The sequence below is a fragment of the Oncorhynchus masou genome, unplaced genomic scaffold, assembly GCF_036934945.1.
Source record: "Oncorhynchus masou masou isolate Uvic2021 unplaced genomic scaffold, UVic_Omas_1.1 unplaced_scaffold_2302, whole genome shotgun sequence".
In the NCBI taxonomy this organism is placed as follows: domain Eukaryota; kingdom Metazoa; phylum Chordata; class Actinopteri; order Salmoniformes; family Salmonidae; genus Oncorhynchus; species Oncorhynchus masou.
In genome coordinates this window covers 12,501-27,500 of record NW_027008769.1, presented here as the reverse complement: position 1 = coordinate 27,500, position 15,000 = coordinate 12,501, and the positions used below count along the sequence as shown (strand labels likewise).

The 15,000-nt window shown below is 45.7% G+C and overlaps 1 protein-coding gene across 1 annotated transcript in view; it reads right to left on the bottom strand.

Moving 5' to 3' along the window:
• LOC135533267 (high mobility group protein HMGI-C-like) overlaps window positions 1-15,000 on the bottom strand; it is a gene marked incomplete at its 3' end in the record, with an annotated part of 41,977 nt that overhangs the window by 26,825 nt on the left and 152 nt on the right. The window contains exons 1-2 of the mRNA XM_064960670.1: window positions 14,379-15,000; window positions 990-1,076 (exon numbers count right to left, since the gene is read on the bottom strand). The exon at window positions 14,379-15,000 is cut by the window's right edge and continues 152 nt beyond it. Coding sequence (XP_064816742.1) covers window positions 990-1,076; window positions 14,379-14,501 — 210 coding nt within the window. The remainder of the gene's footprint in view (window positions 1-989; window positions 1,077-14,378) is intronic.

Below are 15,000 nucleotides of genomic sequence, written 5' to 3'. Positions count from 1 at the left end.
GAGTCTTTTCCTGCTGTTGGCTCATAGAAGGAAGCTGATGAAATGGGAGTTTAATTCCTGTTGGCTCACCCATAGGACAGCTGCTGAAATGGGAGTCTTTCTTCCTGCTGGGTCTCATAGAAGGGTTTAATTCTGAAAATGAGTCACATTTGACATGATCTTGTATGCTGACAATTACACAAGGTTTAATTCCTATTGTTGTTTTACAAAACAACGGTTTAATTCAATGCCAGGAACGTGGGTTTAATTCCTGCTGAGGTCACCCATAGGACAACGGTTTAATTCCTGCTGAGGTCACCCATAGGACAACGGTTTAATTCCTGCTGAGGTCACCCATAGGACAACGGTTTAATTCCTGCTGAGGTCACCCATAGGACAACGGTTTAATTCCTGCTGAGGTCACCCATAGGACAACGGTTTAATTCCTGCTGAGGTCACCCATAGGACAACGGTTTAATTCCTGCTGAGGTCACCCATAGGACAACGGTTTAATTCCTGCTGAGGTCACCCATAGGACAACGGTTTAATTCCTGCTGAGGTCACCCATAGGACAACGGTTTAATTCCTGCTGAGGTCACCCATAGGACAACGGTTTAATTCCTGCTGAGGTCACCCATAGGACAACGGTTTAATTCCTGCTGAGGTCACCCATAGGACAAAGGTTTAATTCCTGCTGAGGTCACCGATAGGACAACGGTTTAATTCCTGCTGAGGTCACCCATAGGACAACGGTTTAATTCCTGCTGAGGTCACCCATAGAACATATAATAGCAGTGTCCCTGCATGTGTGTCAGGGTTGGGGTTAGGGTTAGGGTGAGGTGTTGAGGTGTTGAGGTGTTGAAGTGTGTGTGTGTGTGTGTGTGTGTGTGTGTGTGTGTGTGTGTGTGTGTGTGTGTGTGTGTGTGTGTGTGTGTGTGTGTGTGTGTGTGTGTGTGTGTGTGTGTGTGTGTGTGTGTGTGTGTGTTAACGTTCAGTAGCATGGTTCTCACCTTGGCAGCTGCCTTGGAGGGGCATTTGTTCTTGCTGCCTCTGGGACGACCCCTTGGTCGTTTAGGGACGGGCTCTCCAGTAGGTTCCTACGGGCAGACAGACATTCAGTCAGACAGAAAGACATGGAGACAGTCAAACAGACAGTGGGACAGACAGTAAGACAGTCAGACAGTCAGTAAGGCAGTCAGACAGACAGAAAGACATAGAGACAGTCAAACAGACAGTGAGACAGACAGTGAGACAGACAGTGAGACAGTTAGACAGACAGCCAGCAAGGCAGAGAGACAGACAGACAGACAGCAAGGCAGACATAGAGACAAGTCAAACAGACAGTGAGACAGTCAGACAGTCAGCAAGACAGACAGCAAGGACAGACAGACAGGGGCAAGGCAGAGACATAAACATGGGGCTGAGAGATTAGGAGAACATCCTATTCATTTATTGCACAAAGCAGGCCCAATGTCAGACAGGAAAAGGCAAATAATATGACCATCTACAGTCAGACATTTACTGGTGGTCAGACTGACAACATTTAGACAGACAGACAAAGTCAGACAGACTGGTGGTCTCTGAGACAGACTGGTGGTCTCTGGATCAGTCTAACATTAACTGACTCTGGACTGTGTACTGGTGGTCTCTGGGTCTGTCTACCATTTACTGGTGGTCAGACAACTGGTGGTCTCTGGGTCTGTCTACCATTTACTGGTGGTCTCTGGGTATGTCTACTGGTGGTCTCTGGGTCTGTGTACTGGTGGTATCTGGGTCTGTCTATTATTTACTGGTGGTCTCTGGGGACTACCATTTACTGGTGGTCTCTGGGTCTGTCTACCATTAACTGGTGGTCTCTGGGTCTGTCTACCATGTACTGGTGGTCTCTGGGTCTGTCTACCATTTACTGGTGGTCTCTGGGTCTGTCTACCATTTACTGGTGGTCTCTGGGTCTGTCTACCATTTACTGGTGGTCTCTGAGTCTGTCTAACATTTACTGGTGGTCTCTGGGTCTGTCTATTATTTACTGGTGGTCTCTGGGTCTGTCTACCATTTACTGGTGGTCTCTGGGTCTGTCTACCATTTACTGGTGGTCTCTGGGTATGTCTACTGGTGGTCTCTGGGTCTGTCTACCATTAACTGGTGGTCTCTGGGCCTGTCTAACATTTACTGGTGGTCTTTGGGTCTGTCTACCATTAACTGGTGGTCTCTGGGTCTGTCTACTGGTGGTCTCTGGGTCTGTCTATTATTTACTGGTGGTCTCTGGGGTCTGTCTACCATTTACTGGTGGTCTCTGGGTCTGTCTACCATGTACTGGTGGTCTCTGGGTCTGTCTACCATGTACTGGTGGTCTCTGGGTCTGTCTATTATTTAATGGTGGTCTATGGGTCTGTCTACCATTTACTGGTGGTCTCTGGGTCTGTCTACCATTTACTGGTGGTCTCTGGGTCTGTCTAACATTTACTGGTGGTCTCTGGGTCTGTCTATTATGTAATGGTGGTCTATGGGTCTGTCTACCATTTACTGGTGGTCTCTGGGTCTGTCTACCATTTACTGGTGGTCTCTGGGTATGTCTACTGGTGGTCTCTGGGTCTGTCTACCATTTACTGGTGGTCTCTGGGTCTGTGTACTGGTGGTATCTGGGTCTGTCTATTATTTACTGGTGGTCTCTGGGGTCTGTCTACCATTTACTGGTGGTCTCTGGGTCTGTCTACCATGTACTGGTGGTCTCTGGGTCTGTCTACCATGTACTGGTGGTCTCTGAGTCTGTCTAACATTTACTGGTGGTCTCTGGGTCTGTCTACTATTTACTGGTGGTCTCTGAGTCTGTCTAACATTTACTGGTGGTCTCTGGGTCAGTCTACCATGTACTGGTGGTCTTTGAGTCTGTCTACCATTAACTGGTGGTCTCTGGGTCTGTCTAACATTTACTGGTGGTCTTTGAGTCTGTCTACCATTTACTGGTGGTCTCTGGGTCAGTCTACCATGTACTGGTGGTCTTTGAGTCTGTCTACCATTAACTGGTGGTCTCTGGGTATGTCTAACATTTACTGGTGGTCTTTGAGTCTGTCTACCATTTACTGTTGGTCTCTGGGTCAGTCTGTTTACTGGTGGTCTCTGAGTCTGTCTAACATTTACTGGTGGTCTTTGAGTCTGTCTATTTAACTGGTGGTCTCTGAGTCTGTCTACCATTTAATGGTGGTCTCTGGTGTTTACTGGTTGTCTTTGAGTCTGTCTACCATTTACTGGTGGTCTCTGGGTCTCTACCATGTACTGGTGGTCTTTGAGTCTGTCTACCATTAACTGGTGGTCTCTGGGTCTGTCTAACATTTACTGGTGGTCTTTGATCTGTCTACCATTTACTGGTGGTCTCTGGGTCAGTCTACCATGTACTGGTGGTCTTTGACCTGGTCTCTGGGTCTGAGAACCATTTACTGGTGGTCTTTGAGTCTGTCTACCATTTACTGGTGGTCTCTGGGTCAGTCTACCATGTACTGAGTCTGTCTACCATTAACTGGTGGTCTCTGGGTCAGTCTAACATTTACTGGTGGTCTCTGAGTCTGTCTAACATTTACTGGTGGTCTTTGAGTCTGTCTACCATTAACTGGTGGTCCATTGTCTACCACTGGTGATCTCTGGGTCAGTCTAACATTTACTGGTGGTCTTTGAGTCTGTCTACCATTTACTGGTGGTCTCTGACCATGTACCTGTCTACCATTAACTGGTGGTCTCTGGAACCATTAACATTTACTGGTGGTCTCTGGGCCTGTCTAACATTTACTGGTGGTCTTTGAGTCTGTCTACCATTAACTGGTGGTCTCTGGGCCTGTCTAACATTTACTGGTGGTCTCTGGGTCTGTCTGTGTGTGAAAGAGAGAGTTGTTTCTGCAGTCAAAAAAACATTACATCTGACCTGATACCTGTAGAGAACCATTCACACTGACCTGATACCTGTAGAGAACCATTCACACTGACCTGATACCTGTAGAGAACCATTCACACTGACCTGATACCTGTAGAGAACCATTCACACTGACCTGATACCTGTAGAGATCCATTCACACTGACCTGATACCTGTAGAGAACCATTCACACTGACCTGATACCTGTAGAGAACCATTCACACTGACCTGATTCACACACTGACCTGATACCTGTAGAGAACCATTCACACTGACCCGATACATGTAGAGAACCATTAGAGAACCTGTATACCTGTAGAGAAGCAGAGAACCATTCACACAGACCTGATACCTGTAGAGAACCATTCACACTGACCTGATACCTGTAGAGAACCATTCACACTGACCTGATACCTGTAGAGAACCATTCACACTGACCCATTCACACTGACCTACCTGTAGAGAACCATTCACACTGACCTGATACCTGTAGAGAACCATTCACACTGACCTGATACCTGTAGAGAACCATTCACACTGACCTGATACCTGTAGAGAACCATTCACACTGACCTGATACCTGTAGAGAACCATTCACACTGACCTGACCTGAGAACCATTCACACTGACCTGATACCTGTAGAGAACCATTCACACTGACCTGATACCTGTAGAGAACCATTCACACTGACCTGATACCTGTAGAGAACCATTCACACTGACCTGATACCTGTAGAGAACCATTCACACTGACCTGATACCTGTAGAGAACCATTCACACTGACCTGATACCTGTAGAGAACCATTCACACAGACCTGATACCTGTAGAGAACCATTCACACTGACCTGATACCTGTAGAGAACCATTCACACTGACCTGATACCTGTAGAGAACCATTCACACTGACCTGATACCTGTAGAGAACCATTCACACTGACCTGATACCTGTAGAGAACCATTCACACTGACCTGATACCTGTAGAGAACCATTCACACTGACCTGATACCTGTAGAGAACCATTCACACTGACCTGATACCTGTAGAGAACCATTCACACTGACCTGATACCTGTAGAGAACCATTCACACTGACCTGATACCTGTAGAGAACCATTCACACTGACCTGATACCTGTAGAGAACCATTCACACTGACCTGATACCTGTAGAGAACCATTCACACTGACCTGATACCTGTAGAGAACCATTCACACTGACCTGATACCTGTAGAGAACCATTCACACTGACCTGATACCTGTAGAGAAGAACCATTCACACTGACCTGACCTGTAGACCTTCACACTGACCTGAGAGAACCATTCACACTGACCTGATACCTGTAGAGAACCATTCACACTGACCTGATACCTGTAGAGAACCATTCACACTGACCTGATACCTGTAGAGAACCATTCACACTGACCTGATACCTGTAGAGAACCATTCACACTGACCTGATACCTGTAGAGAACCATTCACACTGACCTGATACCTGTAGAGAACCATTCACACTGACCTGATACCTGTAGAGAACCATTCACACTGACCTGATACCTGTAGAGAACCATTCACACTGACCTGATACCTGTAGAGAACCATTCACACTGACCTGATACCTGTAGAGAACCATTCACACTGACCTGATACCTGTAGAGAACCATTCACACTGACCTGATACCTGTAGAGAACCATTCACACTGACCTGATACCTGTAGAGAACCATTCACACTGACCTGATACCTGTAGAGAACCATTCACACTGACCTGATACCTGTAGAGAACCATTCACACTGACCTGATACCTGTAGAGAACCATTCACACTGACCTGGTACCTGTAGAGAACCATTCACACTGACCTGATACCTGTAGAGAACCATTCACACTGACCTGATACCTGTAGAGAACCATTCACACTGACCTGATACCTGTAGAGAACCATTCACACTGACCTGATACCTGTAGAGAACCATTCACACACCTGATACCTGTAGAGAACCATTCACACTGACCTGATACCTGTAGAGAACCATTCACACTGACCTGATACCTGTAGAGAAGTAGAGAACCATTCACACTGACCTGATACCTGTAGAGAACCATTCACACTGACCTGATACCTGTAGAGAACCATTCACACTGACCTGGTACCTGTAGAGAACCATTCACACTGACCTGATACCTGTAGAGAACCATTCACACTGACCTGGTACCTGTAGAACCATTCACACTGACCTGATACCTGTAGAGAACCATTCACACTGACCTGATACCTGTAGAGAACCATTCACACTGACCTGGTACCTGTAGAGAACCATTCACACTGACCTGATACCTGTAGAGAACCATTCACACTGACCTGATACCTGTAGAGAAGAACCATTCACACTGACCTGATACCTGTAGAGAACCATTCACACTGACCTGATACCTGTAGAGAACCATTCACACTGACCTGATACCTGTAGAGAACCATTCACACTGACCTGATACCTGTAGAGAACCATTCACACTGACCTGATACCTGTAGAGAACCATTCACACTGACCTGATACCATGTAGAGAACCATTCACACTGACCTGATACCTGTAGAGAACCATTCACACTGACCTGATACCTGTAGAGAACCCATTCACACTGACCTGATACCTGTAGAGAACCATTCACACTGACCTGATACCTGTAGAGAACCATTCACACTGACCTGATACCTGTAGAGAACCATTCACACTGACCTGATACCTGTAGAGAACCATTCACACTGACCTGATACCTGTAGAGAACCATTCACACAGACCTGATACCTGTAGAGAACCATTCACACAGACCTGATACCTGTAGAGAACCATTCACACTGACCTGATACCTGTAGAGAACCATTCACACTGACCTGATACCTGTAGAGAACCATTCACACTGACCTGATACCTGTAGAGAACCATTCACACTGACCTGATACCTGTAGAGAACCATTCACACTGACCTGATACCTGTAGAGAACCATTCACACAGACCTGATACCTGTACCATTCACACAGACCTGATACCTGTAGAGAACCATTCACACTGACCTGATACCTGTAGAGAACCATTCACACAGACCTGATACCTGTAGAGAACCATTCACACTGACCTGATACCTGTAGAGAACCATTCACACTGACCTGATACCTGTAGAGAACCATTCACACTGACCTGATACCTGAGAAACCATTCACACTGACCTGATACCTGTAGAGAACCATTCACACTGACCTGATACCTGTAGAGAACCATTCACACTGACCTGATACCTGTAGAGAACCATTCACACTGACCTGACCTGATACCTGACCTGAGAGAACCATTCACACTGACCTGATACCTGTAGACCTGATACCTGAACCATTCACACTGACCTGATACCTGTAGAGAACCATTCACACTGACCTGATACCTGTAGAACCATTCACACTGACCTGAACCATTCACACTGACCTGATACCTGTAGAGAACCATTCACACTGACCTGATACCTGTAGAGAACCATTCACACTGACCTGATACCTGTAGAGAGAACCATTCACACTGACCTGATACCTGTAGAGAACCATTCACACTGACCTGATACCTGTAGAGAACCATTCACACTGACCTGGTACCTGTAGAGAACCATTCACACTGACCTGATACCTGTAGAGAACCATTCACACTGACCTGATACCTGTAGAGAACCATTCACACTGACCTGATACATGACCTGATACCTGTAGAGAACCATTCACACAGACCTGATACCTGTAGAGAACCATTCACACTGACCTGATACATGTAGAGAACCATTCACACTGACCTGATACCTGTAGAGAACCATTCACACTGACCTGATACCTGTAGAGAACCATTCACACTGACCTGATACCTGTAGAGAAGTAGAGAACCATTCACACTGACCTGATACCTGTAGAGAACCATTCACACTGACCTGATACCTGTAGAGAACCATTCACACTGACCTAGAGAACCATTCACACTGACCTGATACCTGTAGAGAACCATTCACACAGACCTGATACCTGTAGAGAACCATTCACACTGACCTGATACCTGTAGAGAACCATTCACACAGACCTGATACACACACTGACCTGACCTGATTCACACTGACCTGATACCTGTAGAGAACCATTCACACTGACCTGATACCTGTAGAGAACCATTCACACAGACCTGATACCTGTAGAGAACCATTCACACTGACCTGATACCTGTAGAGAACCATTCACACTGACCTGATACCTGTAGAGAACCATTCACACTGACCTGATACCTGTAGAGAACCATTCACACTGACCTGATACCTGTAGAGAACCATTCACACTGACCTGATACCTGTAGAGAACCATTCACACTGACCTGATACACTGACCTGATAGAGAGAACCATTCACACAGACCTGATACCTGTAGAGAACCATTCACACTGACCTGGTACCTGTAGAGAACCATTCACACTGACCTGATACCTGTAGAGAACCATTCACACTGACCTGATACCTGTAGAGAACCATTCACACTGACCTGATACCTGTAGAGAACCATTCACACTGACCTGATACCTGTAGAGAACCATTCACACTGACCTGATACCTGTAGAGAACCATTCACACTGACCTGATACCTGTAGAGAACCATTCACACTGACCTGATACCTGTAGAGAACCATTCACACTGACCTGATACCTGTAGAGAACCATTCACACTGACCTGATACCTGTAGAGAACCATTCACACTGACCTGATACCTGTAGAGAACCATTCACACTGACCTGATACCTGTAGAGAACCATTCACACTGACCTGATACCTGTAGAGAACCATTCACACTGACCTGATACCTGTAGAGAACCATTCACACTGACCTGATACCTGTAGAGAACCATTCACACTGACCTGATACCTGTAGAGAACCATTCACACTGACCTGATACCTGTAGAGAACCATTCACACTGACCTGATACCTGTAGAGAACCATTCACACTGACCTGATACCTGTAGAGAACCATTCACACTGACCTGATACCTGTAGAGAACCATTCACACTGACCTGATACCTGTAGAGAACCATTCACACTGACCTGATACCTGTAGAGAACCATTCACACTGACCTGATACCTGTAGAGAACCATTCACACTGACCTGATACCTGTAGAGAACCATTCACACTGACCTGATACCTGTAGAGAACCATTCACACTGACCTGATACCTGTAGAGAACCATTCACACTGACCTGATACCTGTAGAGAACCATTCACACTGACCTGATACCTGTAGAGAACCATTCACACTGACCTGATACCTGTAGAGAACCATTCACACTGACCTGATACCTGTAGAGAACCATTCACACTGACCTGATACCTGTAGAGAACCATTCACACTGACCTGATACCTGTAGAGAACCATTCACACTGACCTGATACCTGTAGAGAACCATTCACACTGACCTGATACCTGTAGAGAACCATTCACACTGACCTGATACCTGTAGAGAACCATTCACACTGACCTGATACCTGTAGAGAACCATTCACACTGACCTGATACCTGTAGAGAACCATTCACACTGACCTGATACCTGTAGAGAAGTAGAGAACCATTCACACTGACCTGATACCTGTAGAGAACCATTCACACTGACCTGATACCTGTAGAGAACCATTCACACTGACCTGAGAACCATACCTGATACCTGAGAAACCATTCACACTGACCTGATACCTGTAGAGAACCATTCACACTGACCTGATACCTGTAGAGAACCATTCACACTGACCTGGTACCTGTAGAGAACCATTCACACTGACCTGATACCTGTAGAGAACCATTCACACAGACCTGATACCTGTAGAGAACCATTCACACTGACCTGGTACCTGTAGAGAACCATTCACACTGACCTGATACCTGTAGAGAACCATTCACACTGACCTGATACCTGTAGAGAACCATTCACACTGACCTGATACCTGTAGAGAACCATTCACACTGACCTGATACCTGTAGAGAACCATTCACACTGACCTGATACCTGTAGAGAACCATTCACACTGACCTGATACCTGTAGAGAACCATTCACACAGACCTGATACCTGTAGAGAACCATTCACACTGACCTGATACCTGAGAACCATTCACACTGACCTAGAGAACCATTCACACAGACCTGATACCTGTAGAGAACCATTCACACTGACCTGATACCTGTAGAGAACCATTCACACCTGATACCTGAGAGAACCATACACTGACCTGATACTGTAGAGAACCATTCACACAGACCTGATACCTGTAGAGAACCATTCACACTGACCTGATACCTGTAGAGAACCATTCACACACTGACCTGATACCTGAGAGAACCATTCACACTGACCTGATACCTGTAGAGAACCATTCACACTGACCTGATACCTGTAGAGAACCATTCACACTGACCTGATACCTGTAGAGAACCATTCACACTGACCTGGTACCTGTAGAGAACCATTCACACTGACCTGATACCTGTAGAGAACCATTCACACAGACCTGATACCTGTAGAGAACCATTCACACTGACCTGATACCTGTAGAGAACCATTCACACTGACCTGATACCTGTAGAGAACCATTCACACTGACCTGATACCTGTAGAGAACCATTCACACTGACCTGATACCTGTAGAGAACCATTCACACTGACCTGATACCTGTAGAGAACCATTCACACTGACCTGATACCTGTACACTGACCTGATACCTGTAGAGAACCATTCACACTGACCTGATACATGTAGAGAACCATTCACACTGACCTGATACCTGTAGAGAAGTAGAGAACCATTCACACAGACCTGATACCTGTAGAGAACCATTCACACTGACCTGATACCTGTAGAGAACCATTCACACTGACCTGACATCTGTAGAGAACCATTCACACTGACCTGACATCTGTAGAGAACCATTCACACTGACCTGGTACCTGTAGAGAACCATTCACACAGACCTGATACATATAGAGAACCATTCACACTGACCTGATACCTGTAGAGAACCATTCACACTGACCTGATACCTGTAGAGAACCATTCACACAGACCTGACCTGAGAGAACCATTCACACTGACCTGTAGAGAACCATTCACACTGACCTGATACCTGTAGAGAACCATTCACACTGACCTGATACCTGTAGAGAACCATTCACACTGACCTGATACCTGTAGAGAACCATTCACACAGACCTGATAACCTGTAGAGAGAACCATTCACACTGACCTGATACCTGTAGAGAACCATTCACACTGACCTGATACCTGTAGAGAACCATTCACACTGACCTGGTACCTGTAGAGAACCATTCACACTGACCTGATACATGTAGAGAACCATTCACACTGACCTGATACATGTAGAGAACCATTCACACTGACCTGATACCTGTAGAGAACCATTCACACTGACCTGATACCTGTAGAGAACCATTCACACTGACCTAGAGAACCATTCACACTGACCTGATACCTGTAGAGAACCATTCACACTGACCTGATACCTGTAGAGAACCATTCACACTGACCTGATACCTGTAGAGAAGAACCATTCACACTGACCTGATACCTGTAGAGAACCATTCACACTGACCTGATACCTGTAGAGAACCATTCACACTGACCTGATACCTGTAGAGAACCATTCACACACCTGACCTGATACCTGTAGAGAAGTAGAGAACCATTCACACTCCTGACACCTGACCATTCACACTGACCTGACCTGTAGAGAACCATTCACACTGACCTGATACCTGTAGAGAACCATTCACACAGACCTGATACCTGTAGAGAACCATTCACACAGACCTGATACCTGTAGAGAACCATTCACACTGACCTGATACCTGTAGAGAACCATTCACACTGACCTGATACCTGTAGAGAACCATTCACACTGACCTGATACCTGTAGAGAACCATTCACACTGACCTGATACCTGTAGAGAACCATTCACACTGACCTGGTACCTGTAGAGAACCATTCACACTGACCTGATACCTGTAGAGAACCATTCACACAGACCTGATACCTGTAGAGAACCATTCACACTGACCTGATACCTGTAGAGAACCATTCACACTGACCTGATACCTGTAGAGAACCATTCACACTGACCTGATACCTGTAGAGAACCATTCACACTGACCTGATACCTGTAGAGAACCATTCACACTGACCTGATACCTGTAGAGAACCATTCACACTGACCTGATACATGTAGAGAACCATTCACACTGACCTGATACCTGTAGAGAACCATTCACACTGACCTGATACCTGTAGAGAACCATTCACACAGACCTGATACCTGTAGAGAACCATTCACACTGACCTGATACCTGTAGAGAACCATTCACACTGACCTGATACCTGTAGAGAACCATTCACACTGACCTGACATCTGTAGAGAACCATTCACACTGACCTGACCATTCACACTGACCTGATACCTGTAGAGAACCATTCACACAGACCTGATACCTGTAGAGAACCATTCACACAGACCTGATACCTGTAGAGAACCATTCACACAGACCTGATACCTGTAGAGAACCATTCACACTGACCTGATACCTGTAGAGAACCATTCACACTGACCTGATACCTGTAGAGAACCATTCACACTGACCTGATACCTGTAGAGAACCATTCACACTGACCTGATACCTGTAGAGAACCATTCACACTGACCTGATACCTGTAGAGAACCATTCACACTGACCTGATACCTGTAGAGAACCATTCACACTGACCTGACACCTGTAGAGAACCATTCACACTGACCTGACACCTGTAGAGAACCATTCACACTGACCTGATACCTGTAGAGAACCATTCACACTGACCTGATACCTGTAGAGAACCATTAGAGAACCATTCACACTGACCTGATACCTGTAGAGAAGTAGAGAACCATTCACACTGACCTGATACCTGTAGAGAACCATTCACACTGACCTGATACCTGTAGAGAAGTAGAGAACCATTCACACTGACCTGACACCTGTAGAGAACCATTCACACTGACCTGATACCTGTAGAGAACCATTCACACTGACCTGATACCTGTAGAGAACCATTAGAGAACCATTCACACTGACCTGACACCTGTAGAGAACCATTAGAGAACCATTCACACTGACCTGATACCTGTAGAGAACCATTAGAGAACCATTCACACTGACCTGATACCTGTAGAGAAGTAGAGAACCATTCACACTGACCTGGTACCTGTATTCTAGTTACAGGGTCTGTGAAAATGCAGGAATCGCGACTAGGTCTTTTTGATGCTATTAATTTACCTTAAAAAAAACGTGTTTTACCCCATACCCCTTTTAGATAACAGCTGCTATACAGAAGCTGGCATGGTAAATTAGTGGGATATTTGTCTGGGTATGAAAGGGGTATCTCATGCCAAACTGTTGTGCTTCGGCCACCAGTTGGTGTTTTGCTTTTTTTTTTTTTTTCAATTGGGAATGTGTTTTATGAATGTTGATGTGAGTCACATCACGACTTCCTCTCGGCACTGAATCATATCCTTAATTAACAGTAAACACGTCTACATGAAGCCTTTAAATACACGTCTGGTGTATCTGATGAGATGTCTTCTAATGAACATCACCGAGCTATAGATCACTAGGCACCGTCAATCAGAAACATCGCCTAAACAAGGTTGCTACACAAGGAACAGCTTATACATAGCCCGTCCGTCTCGAAACGATTCGCGTCAAAAAATAAATAATAATAAACATCAACAACAACAAAAATAAACAAGAACAGGTCATATCAAATGCAAACCCACAATTGTTGAGTCGTTCGTGGCAAAGTTATGTTGAAGGAAATGTGTTACGAAATAAAGTACGTGGTGCAGCTATTGCATTGGCTCAACCTATAGCTGAGATTTACTGGCGAAGCAAAGGGGGATACAACATCCTTAGCTCTATATGATTTATAAACTAGAAACAGCCGTTACATTTCACACAATAATATTATTCCCTGTATATTTGACATAAATGGAATTGTATAGTTCTGCGATCCTATATGTTGTTGAATCGTGAAACTCAGCCCCGACGGTTCGATGGGCTTATCTACAACGACCGAGTCCTATCTACTTACAATCATTGCCAACCTTAACTCCCTATAACCACATTTCAAAACAACCCGAACCTTTTTTTGCGTGTGTAAACAGTAACAACAACATGCCATGCTTTACTGTCCCTGCAGATCGGTTTGATTGTTCCAAGTTTTGCGTTAACGACATCGGTATAGCGCTGCAAGCTGCATCCGGACAGAGTTGCCTATCCCCAAAGCGCAATGGGAACGTACACACACACTAGCATAGTAGCAACTGCATATATGTCTGACATGTATGTTAACCTACATCGGATAAATAAATACATTAGGACCGACCTTAACAGGCTTCCTCGGTCTGCCCGGTCTGCGCTTGACCGGAGCCTCTGCAGCCGCCGCAGGCTCCGGCTCCTGGGTCCCGGTCCCTGAACTCTCCCCGGCTTCTTCACCGCGTGCACTCATTGTGACTTTGTACCAAAATAGTAATCTCTCTTGCAGCAGCTTCTAGTCTACTGTACTACACACACGGTCAGCCTGGATCCTATCCTGCCCTGCCTGCCCGCACACCAACCGACCACACCGCCAGCCACCGGACGTCCTGGTGCAAAAGTTTGAAAGGGGGAATCCTCTTGTTGTAAACTAATGCACGAATCAACCGGCGGGTCGGCTATTAAAATGAATCGGAATAAGTTTGTGCTGCTGAAAAGAAAAACAAAAGGAAAAAAATGCCTGGAGGGATTTTGATGTTGCTTGGGTGTATTATGAACAGCACGTGCTGCCCACTTCGGTATTTGGCTCAGGAAAAAACCCTCCCCGTCTCCCCTTTCTGTCGAAGTGGGTGGGGGGTGGCTTTGGTGATAAAATAAGCCCGTGATCGATTGGAATTTCAGCTCCTGTCCTTACAAATGAGCGGGAGAACTATTGAAATGAAATGGTGACAGCTGCAGCACTGTCAAATCCA